At 31.3% G+C, this 25,850-nt stretch overlaps 3 protein-coding genes across 5 annotated transcripts in view; 2 read left to right on the top strand and 1 right to left on the bottom strand.

Moving 5' to 3' along the window:
* Positions 1 to 17,230, bottom strand: part of LOC119603914 — a 43,815-nt gene extending 26,585 nt beyond the window's left edge. For both annotated transcript variants that reach the window (XM_037956199.1, XM_037956198.1), the window contains exon 1: positions 17,139 to 17,230. In XM_037956199.1, the coding sequence (XP_037812127.1) occupies positions 17,139 to 17,142 (4 nt within the window). In that variant the 5' untranslated portion in view covers positions 17,143 to 17,230. The remainder of the gene's footprint in view (positions 1 to 17,138) is intronic.
* On the top strand, positions 5,791 to 15,649 carry LOC119603913. The gene is made up of 2 exons (XM_037956197.1): positions 5,791 to 6,346; positions 14,256 to 15,649. The coding sequence occupies exon 2, from the start codon at positions 14,256 to 14,258 to the stop codon at positions 15,513 to 15,515; it is 1,260 nt and encodes a 419-aa protein (XP_037812125.1). The 5' UTR covers positions 5,791 to 6,346; the 3' UTR covers positions 15,516 to 15,649.
* Positions 17,231 to 17,387: 157 nt separating the features above from the next.
* LOC119603927 (endophilin-B1) lies at positions 17,388 to 25,262 on the top strand. 2 transcript variants are annotated; one of them, XM_037956215.1, is made up of 7 exons: positions 17,388 to 17,682; positions 17,828 to 18,261; positions 18,324 to 18,387; positions 21,711 to 21,746; positions 21,812 to 22,002; positions 24,539 to 24,761; positions 24,840 to 25,262. In XM_037956215.1, exons 1-7 carry the CDS (start codon positions 17,605 to 17,607, stop codon positions 25,011 to 25,013), a joined length of 1,200 nt encoding a protein of 399 aa, XP_037812143.1. In that variant the 5' UTR covers positions 17,388 to 17,604; the 3' UTR covers positions 25,014 to 25,262. The 2 variants fall into 2 exon arrangements, with proteins under 2 accessions (XP_037812143.1, XP_037812144.1); XM_037956216.1 differs by lacking the exons at positions 24,539 to 24,761; positions 24,840 to 25,262 and adding an exon at positions 22,346 to 22,970.
* The last annotated feature ends 588 nt before the right edge of the window (positions 25,263 to 25,850 follow it).

Below are 25,850 nucleotides of genomic sequence, written 5' to 3'. Positions count from 1 at the left end.
TAAGGAATAGTTTATAATTTATCGCATAGGTAATAGTTAAATCTATAGTCCCGTCTAGTCTATAATGTAGGGTAGCCTATAGTCAATTCTATAATCTAGTCTATAGTCGATTCTACAGTCTAGTCTATTGTTTACTTTACAGTCTAGTCTATAGTCCAGTTAATAGTCTAGGTTATAGTCTAGTTTATAGTCTACACTCTAGTCTATAGTATAACCTAAAATCTAGTCTATAGTGTAGTCTAGTATGCAGTGTAGTATATAGTCTATTGCATAGTCTAGTATATAGGCCAGTATATAGTCTGTAGTCCCGTCTAGTCTATAATGTAGGGTAACCTATAGTCAATTCTAAAATCTAGTCAATAGTCTAGTCTATAGTCGATTCTATAGTCTAGTTTATTGTTTAGTTTACAGTCTAGTCTATAGTCCAGTTAATAGTCTAATCTCTAGCCTAGCGTAGTCTAGGTTATAGTCTAGTTTATAGTCTACAGTCTAGTCTATAGTATAACCTAAAGTCTAGTCTATAGTGTAGTCTAGTATGCAGTGTAGTATATAGTCTATTGCATAGTCTAGTATATAGGCCAGTATATAGTCTGTAGTTCAGTTTATAGTCTAGTCTATAGTCTAGACTATAGTCCAGTTAATAATCGAGTATATGGTCTTTTCTATAAGAATCTAGAAAAAATAGTTTAAATTTATAGTATAGTCTTTAGTCTAGCCTAGTCTATAGTCTAGTCTATGGTGTATAGCCTAGCCTATATCCTAGTCTATAGTTTAATCTATAGCCTAGTCTATAGTCTAGTCTGTAGTTATGTCCGATGTATAGCCGAATGTATATACCTTGTCTATATTCTAGTCTATAGTCTAAGATCTAGTCTATAGTATATTCTACAGTAGGGTTCTATAAATCGACTTTCGAATAATCGAACAATCGACTTTTTGTCGAAAAAAGTCGATAAGTCGAAGTCGACTATTTTGTTCCAAAAAAGTCGATAACTCGACTATCGTCTGTGAAAAAAGTCGAAAAGTCGACTTTGTGAATAAAAGTCGAAAAAAGCCGAAAAGTCGAAAAGTCTGAAAGTCGAAAAGTCGAAAAAAGTCGAAAAGTCGGAAAAAGTCGAAAAATCGAAAATTGTAGAAACAAGTCAAAAATAGTCAAAAATTTTAAAAAAGTGGAAAAAAAAGTCAAAAACTCTAAAATAGTCGGAAAAACTCGAAAAAAGTCAAAAAATAGTCGGAAAAAAGTAGAAAAAAGTCGAAAAGTCGAAAATAGTCAAAAAGTCGAAAAAATCGAAAAGTCAAAAAAAAATCGGAAAAAGTCGAAAAAAGTCGAAAAGTCGAAAATGTCGAAAAGTCGAAAAAAGTCGAAAAAAGTCGAAAAAAGTCGGAAAGTCGAAAAAAGTCGAAAAGTCGACTATTTATAAAATACTTATAGTCGAAAAGTCTAAAAGTCGACTTTTATTTAAATGAAAAAAGTCGAAAAATCTACTTTTCATAAAATGCAAAAAGTCGAAAAGTCGACTTTTAACTAAATGAAAAAAGTCGAAAAGTCGACTTTTCGTTTCAACTATAGAACCCTATTCTACAGTCTACTATATAGTCCAGTCTATAGTCTAATCTACGATTTTGTTTATAGTCTATTCTACAGTTTAATATACATATATAGTTTTTCCTATAGTCTAGTTTTTACCCCATGTCAAAATAAAGTTTAACAATTATTCTCAGTGTATTTTAGTATTTCTACTTTATATTGTTTTCCTTAAACACTACACTATATAATCTTTTTTATTCTATAAATAACTAACAAAGTCTTTAATAAACTCCAGACCAGATAAAATATAAATGTGTATGAAAATTGTAGAAGATTCCTTGAAGAAAAAAAAAATGAAGGCTGCTGCTTCATTTAACGTTAGCACAACAAGTTGAAGATGCAAAAAGACAAACAAAAAATTTTCATACCTGAAGAAGTCGAAGGAACCAACATAACTGAGTGGTTGGCTGTTTGCCTTTCTGCAGAATAAAACAGGTTCAAGGTTTTAAAAGAATTTCACAAGAAGATGATGGTAAGACAAAAAATTAATAGGACTTTAAAAATTATAAGATTTTGAGGAAAAAAAATGTAATGAAGATAGATGAGTTGCTTACATTCCATAAGAAAGAGGGATACAATCAAATGTTTTACGACCACTAAAGAAAAATATTTTTCAAAGCAGCTGTTCTGGATGAAGATAAATTATTTTTATTTATATAATTGTATAATATTTTAAGTTACTAATGGATACTCTTATAGAGTTGAGTATTTTCCGATGGTTCTCTTAAGTGATGTTGTATACGCAGGTGTAGAAGTGTGGCCAGATTTTTTTTTACTATAATCCTAATCGATAGTATAAAATCCTGTCCAATCTATGGTTCAGTCTATAGTCTATTATATAGTCTAGACTAAAGTCTAGTCCATAGTCTATAGCTCAGTCTATAGTTCAGTCTATAGTCTAGCCTATAGTATAATCTATAGTCTAGTGTAAAGTCTAGTCTATAGCCTAGTATATAGTCTAGTCTGTGGTCTAGTCTGTGGTCTAGTCTGTGGTCTAGTCTGTGGTCTAGTCTATAGTCTAGTCTATAGTCCAGTCTATAGTCTAGTCTATAGTCTAGTCTATAGTCCAGTCTATAGTCTAGTCTATAGTCTAGTCTATAGTCTAGTCTATAGTCTAGTCTATAGTCTAGTCTATAGTCTAGTCTATAGTCTACTCTAAAGTCTAGTCTAAAGTCTAGTCTATAGTCTAGTCTATAGTCTAGTCTATAGTCTTGTCTATAGTCTAGTCTATAGTCTAGTCTATAGTCTAGTCTATAGTCTAGTCTATAGTCTAGTCTATAGTCTAGTCTAGTCTATAGTCTAGTCTATAGTCTAGTGTAAAGTCTAGTCTATAGCCTAGTATATAGTCTAGTCTGTGGTCTAGTCTGTGGTCTAGTCTGTGGTCTAGTCTGTGGTCTAGTCTGTGGTCTAGTCTGTGGTCTAGTCTGTGGTCTAGTCTATAGTCTAGTCTATAGTCTAGTCTATAGTCTAGTCTATAGTCTAGTCTATAGTCTAGTCTATAGTCTAGTCTATAGTCTAGTCTATAGTCTAGTCTATAGTCTTGTCTATAGTCTAGTCTATAGTCTAGTCTATAGTCTAGTCTATAGTCTAGTCCAGCGGTTCCCACCGTTTTTTACTTCGCGGACCCCTTGAGGAATTTATTTAATTTCACGGACCCCATGCATATTTTGATATCTTATTGTTATAAATAATTGTTCATCCGAAAATTGTCTTAGTCCTGGTCCATAAACCCTATAAAATATTCCCGTACATTGAGAATATTTAGTATTTCGGAAATGTTTTCAATTGCATGGTTTTAAATATAGAATGACTTCTAACATGATGTTTAATTTTATGATCGTGAGAGCTTTCATGTTCATTTCTCGTCAAGGCAGCGAAAAGGTTTCTTTATCAAGTATTGTCGACATGTGCTTAAAGAGTCATGTTTCTAAATTTTTTTGCGATTGCATAGGAGTGAGCTGAGTATGTAAGCTAAGTTTTCGGGAAAATATGTGAAAGTTAGACTTCTTCGATGTTGTTGCGGAATGCGTTACCCACATAAAATATGACCTGAACTCTTTGCGAATGTACTGTGAATTTGGATCTTAAATTTGAATTTTAAAATACCTACGAATTATTTTACTGCGTGGTTTTGACTATTTACGCAAAACGCTATGAATTTTCTGATGTTGATTTAATAATATTGGACAACAAAATGAAGTTAAAATCTGTGTATCTCGTCGGAATGGAATATTTATATTTAAAATTAACTAGATTAACACTTTTGCTTACAATTTAAAAAAGTATTATGAAATGTGACCTAACTTCATATTCCGGGATACCAGTAACAGTATTTAATTCTAAGGCAAATCATTATCCGTCTGATATAAAAACATTTTTTTCGATACATATACATTTATAAAAATTACAAATCACGTAATACTTTACTTTATAAAAGTGAAACAATAAATTTATAGGGCCTAGCTTCATCCTGATAAACGACCGAAACAATAAAATTCAAAAAGTCACCAACAAATCTGGGATTATTGAATAAAAATTGTGTATTTTAGTACTTATGAAAAATTTGGAGATATTTTTAATATTTTCTAACATATAGAGAATATTTTTTATTCATGATTTTTTTCGTTCGTCTTCGCGGACCCCCTAGGATTTTGCTACGGACCACTAGGGGTCCGCGGACCCCCTTTTGGGAACCGTTGGTCTAGTCTATAGTCTAGTCTATAGTCTACTCTAAAGTCTAGTCTAAAGTCTAGTCTATAGTCTAGTCTATAGTCTAATCTATAGTCTAGTCTATAGTCTAATCTATAGTCTAGTCTATAGTCTAGTCTATAGTCTAATCTATAGTCTAGTCTATAGTCTAGTCTATAGTCTAGTCTATAGTCTAGTCTATAGTCTAGTCTATAGTCTAGTCTATAGTCTAGTCTATAGTCTAGTCTATAGTCTAGTCTATAGTCTAGTCTATAGTCTAGTCTATAGTCTAGTCTAAAGTCTAGTCTATAGTCTAGTCTATAGTCTAGTCTATAGTCTAGTCTATAGTCTAGTCTATAGTCTAGTCTATAGTCTAGTCTATAGTCTAGTCTATAGTCTAGTCTATAGTCTAGTCTATAGTCTAGTCTATAGTCTAGTCTATAGTCTAGTCTATAGTCTAGTCTATTGTCTAGTCTATAGTCTAGTTTATAGTCTAGTCTATAGTGTAGTCTATAGTGTAGTCTATAGTCTAGTCTATAGTCTAGTCTATAGTTTGGTCTATAATCTAGTCTATGGTCTAGTCTATAATCTAGTTTATGGTCTAGTCTATAGTCTAGTCTATAGTCTACAGTCTAGTCTATAGTCTAGTCTAGTCTATAGTCTAGTCTATAGTCTAGTCTATAGTGTAGTCTATAGTCTAGTCTATAGTCTAGTCTATAGTCTAGTCTATAGTCTAGCCTATAGTCTAGTCTATAGTCTAGTCTATAGTCTAGTCTATAGTGTAGTCTATAGTCTAGTCTATAGTCTAGTCTATAGTCTAGTCTATAGTCTAGCCTATAGTCTAGTCTATAGTCTAGTCTATAGTCTAGTCTATAGTCTAGTCTATAGTCTAGTCTATAGTTTAGTCTATAGTCTAGTCTATAGTCTAGTCTATAGTCTAGTCTATAGTCTAGTCTATAGTCTATTCTATAGTCTAGTCTAGTCTAGTCTATAGTCTAGTCAATAGTCTTGTCCATAGTCTAGTCTATAGTTTAGTCTATAGTCTAGTCTATAGTCTAGTCTATGGTCTAGTCTATAGTCTAGTCCATAGTCGAGTCTATAGTTTAGTTTATAGTGTAGTCTATAGTTTAGTCATTAGTCCAGTCTTTAGTCTAGTCTTTAGTCTATGTCTAGTCCATAGTCTAGTCTATTCTATAGTATACAGTTTACTCTATAGTCTAGTCTACAGTCGAGTCTATAGTCGAGTCTATAGTCTAGTCTATAGTGGAGTCTATAGTCTAGTCTACAGTCTGGTCGATAGTCTATTCTACAGTATAGTCTATAGTCTAGTCTACAGTCTAGTCCCCACTTTTTAAAATGTTCTTTAAATTCAGTTTGGCAACATCATTCACCAATTCCGCTCATTTCAAAATCTTAAGAGAACAATATTAACATAACTTAAGAGAATTTTAGCTGAATACATTTTCGAAATGCTTGAGCAATGATCATAAAATACAAAACATTTAAAAAGTTTCAGTCAGTTGTGTATTAAAAGTTGGCGGTAAAAGAACGTTAAAGCGCAAAAAGAAGATAAAATCAAAAAGAAATATACAATTTAGAACGTCAGTTTTTTTCGATTAATTACAAAAATCAGCTGCTAATAAAATAAAAACCAAACGATATTGGTCAAGTTCAAGAAACTTTTTTTTTGCACAAATTAAAATAAATTGAGAAAAAAACTTTCGTTTGTTATTTTGCAGTGAATATTCCAAATAAATATGAAAAAAATTTAAACAATTGTGTCATTTTATTTTGTAAAATTGACAAAAAAAAACCACACAGAATAATTAATTATTTTTGCGCAATAATTTATTTATACTTGACCATAATCAAAAACAAACACAAAATTTTGCTTAAATGCACTTAAAATAGAGAAAAATAAATTAATGAAATTCTATAAAACTAAACAAAAAAATTGTTTATTAACTTTTATAATTACAAAAAAATAATTGCAAACTAATACAAACAACTGTCGCCACCGTTTTAAGATCTAGCTAAACAAACTTTAAAAAAAACTTCTAAAATTATACGGTAAGAAATTGAATATTTTAAAAATGAAGATGACAACTAATTAATAATACAAACACATGTTTTTTTTAAGAATGAATGAGAATATTCTTCTTTTATATGGAAAAGTAAACAGATGTATTTAAATAAATAAACTTAATGTTTATTTAAAGAAAATGTGATTGTTTTAAACAGTTTTTTGCTATTAAGTATAAGTGAATAATGGAAATTGATCTTTAAATATTCTAGGTTTAAAAATGTTTTGATTGTTTGAAATTTAAAATGTTGTATAGACTCTGATTACAAATATTCTATAGAAACGTTGATCAGACTGCGATCAGTGATCACATATCTTGTATAGTCAAGTTTATAGTCTAGTCTATATTATAGTCTGTAGTCTAGTCTATAGTCTACTCTACAGTTTAGTATAGTCGACTCTATAGTTTAGTCTATAGTCTAGTAAATAGTCTAGTCTATAGTATAGTCTATAGTCTAGTCTATAGTCTAGTCTATAGTCTAGTCTATAGTCTAGTCTATAGTCTAGTCTATAGTCTAGTCTAGTCTAGTCCATAGTCTACAATCCAGTCTATAGTATAGTCTATATTGTAGTCTGTAGTCTAGTTTATAGTCTAGCCTATAGTCTAGTCTAGTCTATAGTCTAGGCTATAGTTTAGTCTCAGTCTACTGTACAGTCTAGTATAGTCGACTCTATTGTTTAGTCAATAATCTACTCTATAGTTTAGTCTATAGTCTAGTCAATAGGTTAATCTATAGTGTAGTCTAAAATCTAGTTTATAGTCTAGTATATAGTGCAGCCTATAGTCAAGTTTATAGTCTAGTCTATAGTGTAGTTTATACTCTGCAGTGCAGTCTATAGTGTAGTCTACAGTCTAGTTTATAAGCTATTCTATAGTCTAGTCTATAGTCCAGTCTATAGTCTAGTCTATAGTCTAGTCTATAGTCTAGTCTATAGTCAAGTCTATAGTCTAGTCTACAGTCTAGTCTATAGTCTAGTCTAGTCTAGTAGTCTAGTCTATAGTCTAGTCTATAGTCTAGTCTATAGTCTAGTCTATAGTCTAGTCTATAGTCTAGTCTAGTCTATAGTCTAGTCTATAGTCTAGTCTATAGTCTAGTCTATAGTCTAGTCTATAGTCTAGTCTATAGTCTAGTCTATAGTCTAGTCTATAGTCTAGTCTATAGTCTAGTCTATAGTCTAGTCTATAGTCTAGTCTATAGTCTAGTCTATAGTCTAGTCTATAGTCTAGTCTATAGTCTAGTCTATAGTCTAGTCTATAGTCTAGTCTATAGTCTAGTCTATAGTCTAGTCTATAGTCTAGTCTGTAGTCTAGTCTATAGTCTATAGTCTAGTCTATAGTCTAGTCTATAGTCTAGTCTATAGTCTAGTCTATAGTCTAGTCTATAGTCTAGTCTATAGTCTAGTCTATAGTCTAGTCTAAAGTCTAGTCTATAGTCTGGTCTGTAGTCTAGTCTATAGTCTAGTCTATAGTCTAGTCTGTAGTTTAGTGTGTAGTCTAGTCTATAGTCTAGTCTATTGTGTAACATGTTGTGTATTTTAGTCTATAGGTTAGTCTTGTCTCCAGTCTACAGTCTAGTCTATAGTCTCGTCTGTAGTCTAGTCTGTAGTCTAGTCTGTAGTCTAGTCTGTAGTCTAGTCTGTAGTCTATAGTGCAGTCTATAGTGTAGTCTACAGTCTAGTTTATAAGCTATTCTATAGTCTAGTCTGTAGTCTATTCTATAGTCCAGTCTATAGTCTAGCCTATTGTCTAGTCTATAGTGTAACCTTTTGTGTATTTTAGACAAGTCTGTAGTTTAGTCTTGTCTATAGTCTCGTCTATAGTCTAGTTTGTAGTCTAGTCTATAGTCTAGTTTATAGTCTAGTCTATAGTCTAGTCTATAGTCTAGTCTATAGTCTAGTCTATAGTCTAGTCTATAGTCTAGTCTATAATCAAGTCTAGAGTTTAGCCTATATTTTCTATAGAAATGTAGTAATCAGAGTCTGATCACACTTTTTCTGTAGAAAAGTTGACCATTAGAAGGGGTTCTCAACGAATTCATTTCCGCAGCGTAAAGCTAAACAAAAATAACTATTTCGTAATTAATTTAAACTATTTGCCATTTTTTTTTTTTTTTTGTTATTCCGTGTAATTTTCACCTTAATAATAACATTTGAAGAACGTTTGCATATTCAATGAAAGGTGAACAGCCTTATAGTTTTCAACAATCTGGCAAATTTTCTATTGCGTTAATATATATACTATCTGGTCACCTTGGTAACTAATACTCTTCTATTTTATTGATCATTGTGTTAGAATAAAAATAAAACAATAACATTTGAGAGCTGTAGTAGTAAAAAGAGATTAAGTAAATAATCAATGTTTACCTTTTATTCTCGAGATCGTTTTTATTATAAACTCAAATAGAGATTTTGAAAATAATTAACTAAATACTACGTAGTAGAGGTTTGTTTGGATATTATTTATAATTGTTGTAGATTATTTTGCTTTATTGTTAAAACATGTATAATTTTTCAAATGAAATTGTTTTGTCATCATTTTAATATTTTTGCCGGTTAATATCTAGTGTTGAAAAGAAAAAAATAAACAAGTTTATGAGGTAAAACTTATTTTAAACAAAAACAAATTATATTTTATTTAGTAGATAGCATAACAACAATTAATAAACAATTCTTTAAACGTACGTTAACATGTGTTTAGTTAAATAATTCTAAAAACAAACAATCAAAAAAAGGTAAACTCCCTCCACGTTAAAAATATTAATAAAATTAATGTAGGAACTAAAATAAATTGACGAGTGGGGTTTTAAAAGTTTTTTTAAACAAACAACTATTTTCTAAAATTCTATATGAATATAGTAAATTAACCCCAGTTTAACTTATAACACTCCTCATATATTGTGTTTTTACACCAAATCTTTTAACATTTTTTGCATACAAATTAGTTTTATTCACGTGTTTTAACCACTTTAACACTTTGAAGATTGCTAATAGCAATAATTACGACCTTAACATTTTACTCAAGTTCAATAATTTTAAAAAAAATTGTAAATGTTAAAAATGTTTTCTTATATAAAAGATTACATTAGAATAATTGACATTAAATTAAAAATAGAATTATATGAAACATATTACTTAGTTTGAAAGTTAGACTGTGGTTTAGCCTACAGTCTAGTCTAGTCGAGACTATAATCAAGACTTTAGGATAGACTATTGATTAGGCATAATACTATACTATAGATTAGGCAATATACTAGACTATAGACTAGACTATAGACTAGACAATAGACTAGACAATAGACTAGACTATAGACTAGACTATAGACTAGACTATAGACTGGACTATAGACTAGATAGACTAGACTATAGACTAGACTATAGACTAGACTATAGACTAGACTATAGACTAGACTATAGACTAACTATAGACTAGACTATAGACTAGACTATAGACTAAGACTATAGACTAGACTATAGACTAGACTATAGACTAGACTATAGACTAGACTATAGACTAGACTATAGACTAGACTATAGACTAGACTATAGACTAGACTATAGACTAGACTATAGACTAGACTATAGACTAGACTATAGACTAGACTATAGACTAGACTATAGACTAGACTATAGACTAGACTATAGACTAGACTATAGACTAGACTATAGACTAGACTATAGACTAGACTATAGACTAGACTATAGACTAGACTATAGACTAGACTTTAGACTAGACTATAGACTAGACTATAGACTAGACTATAGACTAGACTATAGACTAGACTATAGACTAGACTATAGACTAGACTATAGACTAGACTTTAGACTAGACTATAGACTAGACTATAGACTAGACTATAGACTAGACTATAGACTAGACTATAGACTAGACTATAGACTAGACTATAGACTAGACTATAGGCTAGACTATAGACTAGACTATAGACTAGACTATAGACTAGACTATAGACTAGACTATAGACTAGACTATAGACTAGACTATAGACTAGACTATAGACTAGACTATAGACTAGACTATAGACTAGACTATAGACTAGACTAGACTAGACTATAGACTAGACTATAGACTAGACTATACTAGACTATAGACTAGACTATAGACTAGACTATAGACTAGACTATAGACTAGACTATAGACTAGACTATAGACTAGACTATAGACTAGACTATAGACTAGACTATAGACTAGACTATAGACTAGACTATAGACTAGACTATAGACTAGACTATAGACTAGACTATAGACTAGACTATAGACTAGACTATAGACTAGACTATAGACTAGACTATAGACTAGACTATAGACTAGACTATAGACTAGACTATAGACTAGACTATAGACTAGACTATAGACTAGACTATAGACTAGACTATAGACTGGACTATAGACTAGACTATAGACTAGACTATAGACTAGACTATAGACTAGACTATAGACTAGACTATAGACTAGACTATAGACTAGACTATAGACTAGACTATAGACTAGACTATAGACTAGACTATAGACTAGACTATAGACTAGACTATAGACTAGACTATAGACTAGACTTTAGACTAGACTATAGACTAGACTATAGACTACTATAGACTAGACTATAGACTAGACTATAGACTAGACTATAGACTAGACTATAGACTAGACTATAGGCTAGACTATAGACTAGACTATAGACTAGACTATAGACTAGACTATAGACTAGACTATAGACTAGACTATAGACTAGACTATAGACTAGACTATAGACTAGACTATAGACTAGACTATAGACTAGACTATAGACTAGACTATAGACTAGACTATAGACTAGACTATAGACTAGACTATAGACTAGACTATAGACTAGACTATAGACTAGACTATAGACTAGACTATAGACTAGACTATAGACTAGACTATAGACTAGACTATAGACTAGACTATAGACTAGACTATAGACTAGACTATAGACTAGACTATAGACTAGACTATAGACTAGACTATAGACTAGACTATAGACTAGACTATAGACTAGACTATAGACTAGACTATAGACTAGACTATAGACTAGACTATAGACTAGACTATAGACTAGACTATAGACTAGACTATAGACTAGACTATAGACTAGACTATAGACTAGACTATAGACTAGACTATAGACTAGACTATAGACTAGACTATAGACTAGACTATAGACTAGACTATAGACTAGACTATAGACTAGACTATAGACTAGACTATAGACTAGACTATAGACTAGACTATAGACTAGACTATAGACTAGACTATAGACTAGACTATAGACTAGACTATAGACTAGACTAGACTAGACTATAGACTAGACTATAGACTAGACTATAGACTAGACTATAGACTAGACTATAGACTAGACTATAGACTAGACTATAGACTAGACTATAGACTAGACTATAGACTAGACTATAGACTAGACTATAGACTAGACTATAGACTAGACTATAGACTAGACTATAGACTAGACTAGACTAGACTATAGACTAGACTATAGACTAGACTATAGACTAGACTATAGACTAGACTATAGACTAGACTATAGACTAGACTATTTAGACTAGACTATAGACTAGAATAGACTATAGACTAGACTATAGACTAGACTATAGACTAGACCTATAGACTAGACTTGACTAGACTATAGACTAGACTATAGACTAGACTATAGACTAGACTATAGACTAGACTATAGACTAGACTATAGACTAGACTATAGACTAGACTATAGACTAGACTATAGACTAGGACTATAGACTAGATATAGACTAGACCATAGACTATAGATTAGACATAGACTAGAATATATACTAGACTATAGACTAGACTGTAGAATAGACTATTGACTATTGACTAGACTATTGACTAGACTATTGACTAGACTATAGACTAGACTATAGACTAGACTATAGACTAGACTATAGACTAGACTATAGACTAGACTATAGACTAGACTTTAGACTAGACTATAGACTAGACTATAGACTATAGACTAGACTATAGACTAGACTATAGACTAGACTATAGACTAGACTATAGGCTAGACTATAGACTAGACTATAGACTAGACTATAGACTAGACTATAGACTAGACTATAGACTAGACTGTAGAATAGACTATTGACTATTGACTAGACTATTGACTAGACTATTGACTATTGACTAGACTATTGACTAGACTATTGACTAGACTATAGACTAGACTATAGACTAGACCATAGACTAGACTAGACTAGACTATAGACTAGACTATAGACTAGACTATAGACTAGACTATAGACTAGACTATAGACTAGACTATAGACTAGACTATAGACTAGACTATAGACTAGACTATAGACTAGACTATAGACTAGACTATAGACTAGACTATAGACTAGACTATAGACTAGACTATAGACTAGACTATAGACTAGACTATAGACTAGACTATAGACTAGACTATAGACTAGACTATAGACTAGACTATAGACTAGACTATAGACTAGATTATAGACTAGACCATAGACTATAGATTAGACATAGACTAGAATATATACTAGACTATAGACTAGACTGTAGAATAGACTATTGACTAGACTATTGACTAGACTATTGACTATTGACTAGACTATTGACTAGACTATTGACTAGACTATAGACTAGACTATAGACTAGACCATAGACTAGACTAGACTATAGACTAGACTATAGACTAGAATATATACTAGACTATAGACTGGACTATTGACTAGACTATTGACTAGAGTATTGACTAGACTATTGACTAGACTATAGACTAGACTACATACTAGACTATAGACTAGACTATAGGCAAGACTATAGACAAGACTATAGACTAGACTATAGACTAGTATATAGACTAGACTATAGACTAAACTATAGACTAGACTATAGACTAGACTAGACTAGACTATAGACTAGACTATAGACTAGACTATAGACTAGACTATAGACTAGACTATAGACTAGACTATAGACTAGACTATAGACTAGACTATAGACTAGACTATAGACTAGAATATAGACTAGAATATAGACTAGAATATAGACTAGAATATAGACTAGACTATAGACTAGACTAGACTATAGACTAGACTATAGACTAGACTATAGGCTAGACTATAGACTAGACTAGACTATAGATTAGATAATAGACTAGACTATAGACTAGACTATAGACTAGAATATAGACTAGACTATAGACTAGACTATAGACTAGACTATAGACTAGGCTTTAGACTATACTATAAACTATACTTACCTCTATACTAGACTATAGACTAGATTATAGATTAGACTATACTATAGACTAGACTTTAGACTAGACTATAGATCAATCTATAATTGAGACATTTTTAAATTAATATTTTTTTTGTGGTTCAAATATGTAGCTTTTTATTTATATAACATTTATTTAACAAAAGGAGAAAGGTCATAAAAATATCTATAATTACTTTTCTTGTTTAAAAGTTAGTTGTGCTAATTATGTAACCATAGATAGCACACATTTTTTAAGTTAAATCTTTCAAAAGAAAAAACTGATATTGTCAAAAACTATAAATATTCATGCACGTTTTTCTAAAAAGTTTTACCCAAATATTTATCATGTTATAACATTTTTTCTTTTCTTAAAAATTTACATAAAAAATTTGAATTCTAACGGTTGAAATAACCGGTAATTTTCTCATTAATTAATATTCATGTATTTTAAAAATATTTAAAAGATATAAAATGCTAATTGGTGGTTAAAATCTTTGATGAAGTGTTTTTGCATTTCTTTAGCTGTTTTACAAAAAATCGTTATTTTATTTGATTTTTTAAAATAAATTTAACTAAAACTTTCTCTTTTTTTTTTTTTGCAGATGTCGTCCGCTTTAGCAGCCATAAACTTAAAAAATGATTTTCTGATAGAAAATTTTAAGAAATCTTCACAACAACAAATGGCTTTGAGTCGACGTTATGAACAGCTGCTGGCTACGGAAAAATACTGTGACTGTGTGTTTGTGGTGGGCGAGGCGGGTAAAGTAAAGTGCCATAAATTAATATTGGCCACAGCCAGTCCAGTATTTGAGGCCATGTTCTATGGACCCATTAGTGAGGCCGAAAGTTTTGTGGAGATTTTAGATATGAGCGAGGAAATATTTCAACTTATGATTTTATATATTTACAAAGGATCCATTGATTTTCATAATTTATCTTTAGAGGAAACCATTGAGTTGTATTATGGAGCCGAAAAGTACTTGTTAAATGAATTGAAGTCGGAATGTTTGGAGAATATACAAATGAAATTGAGATTTTCCAATATTTTGGCTTCATTGGAATTAAGTATTTGTTTAGATCTCAATAGTTTATTGAATATTTGCATGAATTTCTTTACACGCTGCTGCCTCAGTGAATCACAATTTGTGGCCTATTTGAAAGCACACTATTATCATGTGTCCAAGGATTGTATTAAAACTATAATAAATCTATGTAAAGAGCAGATACCCGCCCAAAATCTTTTATGGTTTATATATGAATGGTGCCAACAAGAGTGTGTGGAAATGGGTTTGAAATCAAGTGAATGTTCCAACATTATACAAGATCTCAATTTGACGGAGCCCATGCTGCCTTTAGAAGCTAAGGAGAACTTAAAACCACAGTATACACAAACTATAGAAAGATGCTATTACAAGGCCTGTCGCCCCTTTAATATTGATTATGATAATTATGAATGGTGCACACATATAAAATCGAATAGGTTTATTTCTCTGCAAGGCCTCACCCTACAAAGTCGCCTTACACCCCATTTAACGCGCATGCATGTGCCCTCAGATTATTTTGAGAATTTACGCATAGAAATTACTGCACCCAACTATGACTCAAGTCTGCTGTGGTCCTATGAGGTCACAAAACAATTAACAAAATATAATTGTGATTTAAGTATAAAATGGTCCAAGGGTATTGTTCTATCGCCCGATATAGAATATCAAATAAAACTCATATGGCGTCCTGCCCAAAGTCAGGGAGCTGAATATCCCTGTAGTTTGTTTTCCTCCTCTGTGGAGGGTATACAATTTAGAGATTTGGATACACATAGTGGTAGTTTAATTAAGGGTTTACATTTTATAAATTTAGTTTAAATATTATTTATAAAATTTTTAGTTAAATAAATAAATTGTAGTATAGTTTTAGTTATCAATTTAACTTTCTTTAATATAAATTATGAAAATACACAAAAAAACATAAAAATAAAAAGAAATATAAAAAAAAGTTCATTAAACTTGATGAGTTTTATTAAAAGACGAGTCGGCTTTTTTAGAAAAAGGTTTGTTCTTATTTCTTTTCTTAAAGAAAACCAGTTTGTTTAGATTTTTTATTTATTAAAAAAATAATTTTTAGATTTTGATTGATGATCAGTATGTAATAAGTCTTAAGGCAATATGGCTGGAATATGAAAAAATATTTAACGAATCACAATTTCTAATCGTTTAATAGTAGGGATGATCAGTCTATAGGCCAGAATAAAGATTAGTCTAAAGAATAAAGGTCAGAACATATTATAGATCAATCTTTAGTTCATACTATAGATTAACCTATAGTCCAGATTATAGATCAGTCTACAGATCAGTCTATAGTCCAGGCTACAGATCAATCAATTCTCCAAAATAAGAGAACAGTCTCTAGTCCAGACTGCAGATCAGTCTATAGTCGAGACAACAGATCAGTCTTTAGTTCAGACTACAGATCAGTCTATAGTCAAGGCAATAGATCAGTCTATAGTCCAGACTATACATCAGTCTATATTCAAGATTTATTATAGATCAGTTTATAGTCCAGATTAAAGGTCTGCTTATAGTCCAGACAGAGATATGTCTACACTCCAGACTACAGATCTCTCTATAGATCGCTATATAGTCAAGACTATAGATCACTTTATATCCCAGACTATAGATCGCTTTATAGCCCGGACTTATATATCGCTTTATAGTCTAGACTATAGATCGCTTTATAGACCAGACTATAGATCAGTCTGTAGTCTAGACTATAGATCAGTCTATAGTCTAGACTATAGATCAGTCTATAGTCCAGAATATAGATCAATCTATAGTCTATACTAAGGATCATTCTATAGCCCAGAGTCTAGAATTTTGATCATTCTATAGTCCACACTATAGATCACTCTATACTCCACAATTTCAATTACTCTATAGTCCACACTATTGATCACTCTATAGTCCAGACTCTAGACTATAGTTCAGTCTATAATCAAAACTATAAATCAATCTATAGTCAGTAAATTGCTGATTATAAATCAGTCTATAATCCAATATAATTGAGAATATAAATAAAAGTTTAAGTTAGTTTTTTTTTTTAAACTTTTATTTTAGGAATACCCTAAAATCTATTGCAAGTTATTAGTAGCGGCAGCCCTACAACGCTTAAGAAATTAAAGAGGGAATTACACTTTTGGCGTTCATTAAAAAATTATAAATATTTAAGTATATAGTATATAAAAATAACAAAGAAACAATGACAAATATCTTGTTATCGTGTTTATTATAATAAAAATTCATTTTTATTATGATTTTCTAGAAAAAATTAAGTTTGTTTCTAAGTTTAGCTTGGGGGAAGCAGCCAGCTATTAAATCTATGATTTCACTTATAATTAAGAAGAATATTATTACAATTTGTATTTACGTCATTAACTTCGAAGTTTATTTCCTGATTTTTAATAACTAATTAAATTTTGAACTTAAACTTACCCATTTTTTTCTTAAAAAAAAAGCACAACTAACAAAATCACAGTTCTTCACACCAAAACAAATCAACTAATAATTATTTTTTTATGTTAACCATTAACAGTGAATAGCGGCTATAAACAAATAACATATGTTTAAGGAGTTGCCAACTGAATTGTTAAATTTATAAATAAAGTTGGCAATTTTTGGTTTTACTATACACCTACACATATACAGAAATGTTATTTCCTTCAAAAAATTCTTATTGGAAATTCAATATTTACTAACATCCGTTGGAAACAGTTCAAGTTTTCTTTAAGAATAATTTTTTATTAATTACATACTTGCTAAAGTTATCTAACTACAGAAAAAGGATAAAAAATAAGAAATTCTTTAAATTGTTCATTAAATAATAAAAAAATCTAATTTTTATTTATTCTAAAAGAAAGTTAATTAATATTGAAAAAGACATAAATAACAAAACAGCAAAATGAATTTTCATGTACCAAATTTTAATATGAAAAATTTGGTTAAGGAGGCAGGCAGTACATTTTCCAGAGTAGTGCAGGTAAGTTGGGGGTAGTCTAAACAATATGTATTGGAATGTTATGTTTTTTTTTTTTAATAAAACTGCAAAGATAAAATTATTGACTATTTTATGCAATTTTTGTATTTATCCTTGATTTGTTTTATTTGTTTTTTATTATTTATAGCTTACCGAAGAACGTTTTGGTACAACCGAACGCACAGAATATGATTCAGAATTTCAAAATTTGGCCGAACGTGCCGATGTCACCAAAACTTGGACAGAGAAAATTGTCAAGGATGTTGAATCTGTATTGGTGCCAAATCCTCAAAATCGTGTAGAGGATTTTATTTTTGAGAAAATTGATAAATCGAAACCACAACGCTTGAGTAATCTGGAATATTTGGCTTTGGATATGCTGGAGGCTGGGGCTGACTTTGGCCAAGATTTACCCTATGGTCAGGCTTTAATTAAAGTCGGCCAGGCCGAGCAGAGACTGGGTAAATGTGAAAGAGATTTTATTGCTTCGTCCAGCATATGTTTTACCACACCTTTGCGTAAGTTTCTGGAGGGTGAAATGAAAACAATTACCAAGGAAAGGGGTGTTTTGGAAACAAAGAGGTATGTTTGAAATGAGATTAGGAAGTTAGCTAATTTTGTTATATTTGTGGCATAATTTTAAGGCTTGATTTGGATGCCTGCAAAAAACGTGTAACCAAGGCTCGCAGTATGTTGGGACAACAGACGGTAAGTGAAGGAGTTTTAACTAGACTATAGAGTAGAATATAGACTGGACTATAGACTGGACCATAAGCTAGACTATATACACTATAGACTAGACTTTGGACTAAACTATGCACTTGACTATAGACTACACTATAGAATAGAGCATGGACTATAGACTAGACTATAGACAAGACTATAGACTAGACTATAGACTAGACTATAGACTAGACTATAGACTAGACTATAGACTAGACTATAGACTAGACTATAGACTAGACTATAGACTAGACTATAGACTAGACTATAGACTAGACTAAGACTAGACTATAGACTAGACTATAGACTAGACTATAGACTAGACTATAGACTAGACTATAGACTAGACTATAGACTAGACTATAGACTAGACTATAGACTAGACTATAGACTAGACTATAGACTAGACTATAGACCTAGACTATAGACTAGACTATAGACTAGACTATAGACTAGACTATAGACTAGACTATAGACTAGACTATAGACTAGACTATAGACTAGACTGTAGACTAGACTATAGACTAGACTATAGACTAGACTATAGACTAGACTATAGACTAGACTAGACTATAGACTAGACTATAGACTAGACTATAGACTAGACTATAGACTAGACTATAGACTGACTATAGACTAGACTATAGACTAGACTATAGACTAGACTATAGACTAGACTATAGACTAGACTATAGACTAGACTATAGACTAGACTATAGACTAGCTATAGACTAGACTATGACTAGACTATAGACTAGACTATAGACTAGACTATAGACTAGACTATAGACTAGACTATAGACTAGACTATAGACTAGACTATAGACTAGACTATAGACTAGACTATAGACTAGACTATAGACTAGACTATAGACTAGACTATAGACTAGACTATAGACTAGACTATAGACTAGACTATAGACTAGACTATAGACTAGACTATAGACTAGACTATAGACTAGACTATAGACTAGACTATAGACTAGACTATAGACTAGACTATAGACTAGACTATAGACTAGACTATAGACTAGACTATAGACTAGACTATAGACTAGACTATAGACTAGACTATAGACTAGACTATAGACTAGACTATAGACTAGACTATAGACTAGACTATAGACTAGACTATAGACTAGACTATAGACTAGACTATAGACTAGACTATAGACTAGACTATAGACTAGACTATAGACTAGACTATAGACTAGACTATAGACTAGACTATAGACTAGACTATAGACTAGACTATAGACTAGACTATAGACTAGACTATAGACTAGACTATAGACTAGACTATAGACTATAGACTAGACTATAGACTAGACTATAGACTAGACTATAGACTAGACTATAGACTAGACTATAGACTAGACTATAGACTAGACTATAGACTAGACTATAGACTAGACTGTAGACTAGACTATAGACTATACTATAGACTAGACTATAGACTAGACTAGACTATAGACTAGACTATAGACTAGACTAGACTAGGACTAGACTATAGACTAGACTATAGACTAGACTATAGACTAGACTATAGACTAGACTATAGACTAGACTATAGACTAGACTATAAGACTAGACTATAGACTAGACTATAGACTAGACTATAGACTATAGACTAGACTATAGACTAGACTATAGACTAGACTAGACTATAGACTAGACTATAGACTAGACTATAGACTAGACTATAGACTAGACTATAGACTAGACTATAGACTAGACTATAGACTAGACTATAGACTAGACTATAGACTAGACTATAGACTAGACTATAGACTAGACTATAGACTAGACTATAGACTAGACTATAGACTAGACTATAGACTAGACTATAGACTAGACTATAGACTAGACTATAGACTAGACTATAGACTAGACTATAGACTAGACTATAGACTAGACTATAGACTAGACTATAGACTAGACTATAGACTAGACTATAGACTAGACTATAGACTAGACTATAGACTAGACTATAGACTAGACTATAGACTAGACTATAGACTAGACTATAGACTAGACTATAGACTAGACTATAGACTAGACTATAGACTAGACTATAGACTAGACTATAGACTAGACTATAGACTAGACTATAGGCTAGACTATAGACTAGACTATAGGCTAGACTATAGACTAGACTATAGATTAGACTATAGAATAAGACTATAGACTAGACTAGGACTATAGACTAGACTATAGACTAGACTATAGACTAGACTATAGACTAGACTATAGGACTAGACTATAGACTAGACTATAGACTAGACTATAGACTAGGACTATAGACTAGACTATAGACTAGACTATTGACTAGACCTATAGACTAGACTATAGACTAGACTATAGACTAGACTATAGACTAGACTATAGGCTAGACTATAAGACTAGGACTATAGGCTAGACTATAGACTAGACTATAGACTAGGACTATAGGCTAGACTATAGGCTAGACTATAGACTAGATTATAGACTAGACTATAGGCTAGGACTATAGACTAGATTATAGACTAGACTATAGACTAGACTATAGACTAGACTATAGACTAGGACTATAGACTAGACTATAGACTAGACTATAGACTAGACTATAGACTAGACTATAGACTAGACTATAGACCTAGACTATAGACTATAGACTATAGACTAGACTATAGACTAGACTATAGACTAGACTATAGACTAGACTATAGACTAGGACTATAGACTAGACTATAGACTAGACTATAGACTAGACTATAGACTAGACTAGACTAGACTATAGACTAGACTATAGACTAGACTATAGACTAGACTATAGACTAGACATAGACTATAGACTAGACTATAGACTAGACTATAGACTAGACTATAGACTAGACTATAGACTAGACTATAGACTAGACTATAGACTAGACTATAGACTAGACTATAGACTAGACTATAGACTAGACTATAGACTAGACTATAGACTAGACTATAGACTAGACTATAGACTAGACTATAGACTAGACTATAGACTAGACTATAGACTAGACTATAGACTAGACTATAGACTAGACTATAGACTACGCAATAGACTAGAAGGGAGATTAGATTATAGATAAGACTATAAACTAAACTATAGACAATACTATGGACTACACTATAGTCCACATAATAGGCTATAGTGTAGTTTCATTATCTGAACTAAATTGTAGTCTTATCCTTAATTATTTTTACATTTGAATAACTTTAGCATTCCAACTTCTAAGTTATGACTTTTGTTTATCTTTTTCAAAACTTATCGTCTACTTTTGTGGCCGCCTCAACAGAAAGATGGTGTTACACCAGAAGCTGTTTTAGAACAGGTTTTATATAATTATTCTATTTCCTATAAACTAAATCTAATTAACTTCTATATTAACTTTTAAAGGCTGAACGTGATTTGCGTGTAGCTCAGTCAGAATTTGATCGTCAATCGGAAATTACTAAATCATTGTTGGAGGGCATTAATACATCTCAAGCGTCACACTTAAGACATTTGCATGCCTTTATTGAAAATCAAGTACGTTACTATAAACAATGTACCGATGTTATGGATCAATTGCAATTGGATTTAGCCAAGTAGGTATCATTTTGTTATGCAATCTAGTAGTTTGTAGTCTTAAAATTTTAGTATTAACATAATAAATTATATAAAATTAAAATTAAGTAGTCCTATAACATAACCCAGAAGCACTGTAGTATTGTTGTCATTTACGAAATATTTTTGAAATGCACTCAAAAACTAAAATAATTCAATCATGCACTTACAAATAATGTTATTACTACTATATATTACTTTGATCATTCTTAAACAATTAAAAAAAAAAAAAATACTTAATTAATGCAAAAATGTATAAATTTTGAACGTAAAAAAACATATGTACAAACCAAAAAAATACAAACTTCCCTACATGGTTTGCAGACTTAAGCCAGAAAAGCCGCGTCTACGCATTAATAGTGAAGATATAGATACAGGGCCTCCCAATGCAAACCTAAATATTCAAAATTCAACTATTATTAATAACACCAGTACGAATACGAATACTACTAATCAACCAACACAATTTAGTAATAACAAAATTGTAACAGTTGCTGTGGCTGCCTCAGAAACTGCCAATGCTGCAAAATCTTTAGCTTCTTATTGTCAATATGATAGTGTAGATTTAGATAATTTAGAATCGTTAGATATAACAACAGCAACGAATCCTTTTACTACACCCACGGTGGCTAGCAATGATAAAAATCCCTCAAAAATTTTAGATGAATGTGATTTAAAATATGATACTACAGCTATAACATCTATATAAGTAGTGATGTTTTTTATAGAATTTAGTTATGTTGTTATCTACATAGAAAGGATGATGTTAAGTTTTTTGAATAATTGTTAAAACGACTTTTCAGTTATTATTTAATAAATTTATATTCAAATATCTTTATACGTATAGTATGCACATTGTTTATTAAAAATATGGTTGGATAGGCAAACACATTGCAGTTCTCGATCATTTCTAGTACAGTTATAATTCAGTTCTAGTTCAGTTCTAGTTCAGTTCTAGTTCAGTTCTAGTTCAGTTCTAGTTCAGTTCAGTTCTAGTTCTAGTTCAGTTCTAGTTCAGTTCTAGTTCAGTTCTAGTTCAATTCTAGTTCAGTTCTAATTCAGTTCTAGTTCAGTTCTAGTTCAGTTCTAGTTCAGTTCTAGTTCAGTTCTAGTTCAGTTCTATTTTAGTTCTAATTCAGTTCTTGTTCTGTTCTAGTTCAAATCTAGTTCAGTTCTAGTTTAGTTCTAGTTCAGTTCTAGTTCAGTTCTAGTTCAGTTCTAGTTCAGTTCTAGTTCAGTTCTAGTTCAGTTCTAGTTCAGTTCTAGTTCAGTTCTAGTTCAGTTCTAGTTCAGTTCTAGTTCAGTTCTAGTTCAGTTCTAGTTCAGTTCTAGTTCAGTTCTAGTTCAGTTCTAGTTCAGTTCTAGTTCAGTTCTAGTTCAGTTCTAGTTCAGTTCTAGTTCAGTTCTAGTTCAGTTCGAGTTCAGTTCTAGTTCAGTTCTAATTCAGTTCTAATTCAGTTCTAGTTCAGTTCTAGTTCAGTTCTAATTCAGTTCTAATTCAGTTCTGTTCAGTTCTAGTTCAGTTCTAGTTCAGTTCTAGTTCAGTTCTAGTTCAGTTCTAGTTCAGTTCTAGTTCAGTTCTAGTTCAGTTCTAGTTCAGTTCTAGTTCAGTTCTAGTTCAGTTCTAGTTCAGTTCTAGTTCAGTTCTAGTTCAGTTCTAGTTCAGTTCTAGTTCAGTTCTAGTTCAGTTCTAGTTCAGTTCTACTTCAATTCTAGTTCAGTTCTAGTTCAGTTCTAGTTCAGTTCTAGTTCAGTTCTAGTTCAGTTCTAGTTCTAGTTCAGTTCTAGTTCAGTTCTAGTTCAGTTCTAGTTCAGTTCTAGTTCAGTTCTAGTTCAGTTCTAGTTCAGTTCTAGTTCAGTTCTAGTTCAGTTCTAGTTCAGTTCTAGTTCAGTTCTAGTTCAGTTCTAGTTCAGTTCTATTTCAGTTCTATTTCAGTTCTAGTTAAGTTCTAATTCAGTTCTAATTCAGTTCGAGTTCAGTTCTACTTCAGTTCTAATTCAGTTCTAATTCAGTTCTTGTTCAGTTCTAGTTCAGTTCTATTTCATTTCTAGTTGAAATTTTTAATACTACAATGGTGTGCAAAGTAGTTAAATAATAAAATAAATCGTTACTGTTCTTATTTCTTAAAAAATGCTTCACAGTAAAACTCTTACAAATATCTAAATATTTATGAATTATTAAAAAAAAAAACATACATATAAAATACATAATAATATATATTTTTTAAATAATTAAATGCTTTGTTAATTAATGATTAAATATGGTTAAGAACAAAATAAATTAATCTAGAATTTTGTAAAAACTATGAAAAAAAGAAAATTAACCCATAAACAATCATTACTTTTTCATACACTCAAAATAATAAAAACAATCAAAATAATCAAACAAACACAAATTAAACAAATCAAACGAATAATTTCGAATACAAAAACGTTTTAAAACCAATAACCGAAACAATGCAACAACAAACAAATATCGATTGGTACAATTTTGAATAAAATAAAAAAACCATACAGTTTGGGAGGCCCTACACCTTATCAGCCCATTGAAATGGATCAACATCAACAGGCTGCTGGAGGAGGAGGAATTGAACAAGGAGGAAATCCTTTTGTTAGAAACAGTAATAAAACAAAAATTAATGCACCGATTAGCGTGAATGCAGATCAAATGAAAAGGGCACGCGTTTTGTGTGCCTACGATGCCAAAGATCATACGGAATTGACTTTAAGTGCAAATGAGGTGAAATATATATATATTTTTTAAAATATCTGTATAGAAAATTATTATTAAACTAATTGTTGTTTGTTTATTTTCAAGGTTATTTTGGTGGCCGAATGTCAACCCATTAATACTGATTATATGTATGGCAAGCAGGGTTTGTTAAAGGGTTTAGTACCCCGAGCTTTTCTCGAAATGTTAGATGATGACGATGAGGAAGGTGGTGATGGCGGTGATGATGAACAGGCCATTAGCGGTGATAGTGATTACTAAAATTGCTTTGGCCGAAAAACAAAGTAACAACAGTATTTTTAATTTAACTGATTGGCGTTTAATTGGTTAAGATTTGTTGTCAGTTGACGACTATAGAGTTTTAGTTTATGTCTATTTGTAGTTAAGTTCCTGTGCAGTTCTAGTTCAGTTCTGGTTCTGTTCTAGTTCAGTTCTGGTTCAGTTCTAGTTCAGTTCTAGTTCAGTTCTAGTTTAGTTCTAGTTCAGTTCTAGTTTAGTTCTAGTTTAGTTCTAGTTCAGTTCCAGTTCAGTTCTAGTTCACTTCAAGTTCAATTCTAGTTCAGTTCTAGTTCAGTTCTAGTTCAGTTCTAGTTCAGTTCTAGTTCAGTTCTAGTTCAGTTCTAGTTCAATTCTAGTTCAGTTCTAGTTCAATTCTAATTCAGTTCTAGTTCAGCTGTAGTTCAGTTCTAGGTGAATTCTAGTTCAATTCTACTTCAGTTCTAGTTCAGTTCTAGTTCAGTTCCAGTTCAGTTCTAGTTCAGTTCTGGTTCTGTTCTAGTTCAGTTCTAGTTCAGTTCTAGTTCAGTTCTAGTTCAGTTCTAGTTCAGTTCTAGTTCAGTTCTAGTTCAGTTCTAGTTCAATTCTAGTTCAATTCTAGTTCAGTTCTAGTTCAGTTCTAGTTCAGTTCTAGTTCAGTTCTAGTTCAGTTCTAGTTCAGTTCTAGTTCAGTTCTAGTTCAATTCTAGTTTAGTTCTAGTTCAGTTCCAGTTCAGTTCTAGTTGAGTTCTAGTTCAGTTCTAGTTCAATTCTAGTTCAGTTCTGGTTCAGTTCTAGTTCAGTTCTAGTTCAGTTCTAGTTCAATTCTAGTTCAGTTCTAGT

Source organism: Lucilia sericata, unplaced genomic scaffold, assembly GCF_015586225.1.
Source record: "Lucilia sericata isolate MDLA Ls3-8-SP2 unplaced genomic scaffold, ASM1558622v1 Contig000346F_arrow, whole genome shotgun sequence".
NCBI classification, from domain to species: domain Eukaryota; kingdom Metazoa; phylum Arthropoda; class Insecta; order Diptera; family Calliphoridae; genus Lucilia; species Lucilia sericata.
The sequence above is the reverse complement of the archived record's forward strand: the minus strand, read 5'-3'. Positions and strand labels throughout refer to the sequence as shown.

Excerpts from the sequence above, each read along its gene's own strand:
- LOC119603927 (XM_037956215.1), top strand. The coding sequence starts at position 17,605 with ATGAATTTTCATGTACCAAATTTTAATATGAAAAATTTGGTTAAGGAG. Across the intron at positions 17,683-17,827 it reads CATTTTCCAGAGTAGTGCAG|CTTACCGAAGAACGTTTTGG; the intron begins GTAAGTTGGGGG and ends TATTATTTATAG. Across the intron at positions 18,262-18,323 it reads GGTGTTTTGGAAACAAAGAG|GCTTGATTTGGATGCCTGCA; the intron begins GTATGTTTGAAA and ends CATAATTTTAAG.
- LOC119603913 (XM_037956197.1), top strand. The coding sequence starts at position 14,256 with ATGTCGTCCGCTTTAGCAGCCATAAACTTAAAAAATGATTTTCTGATA.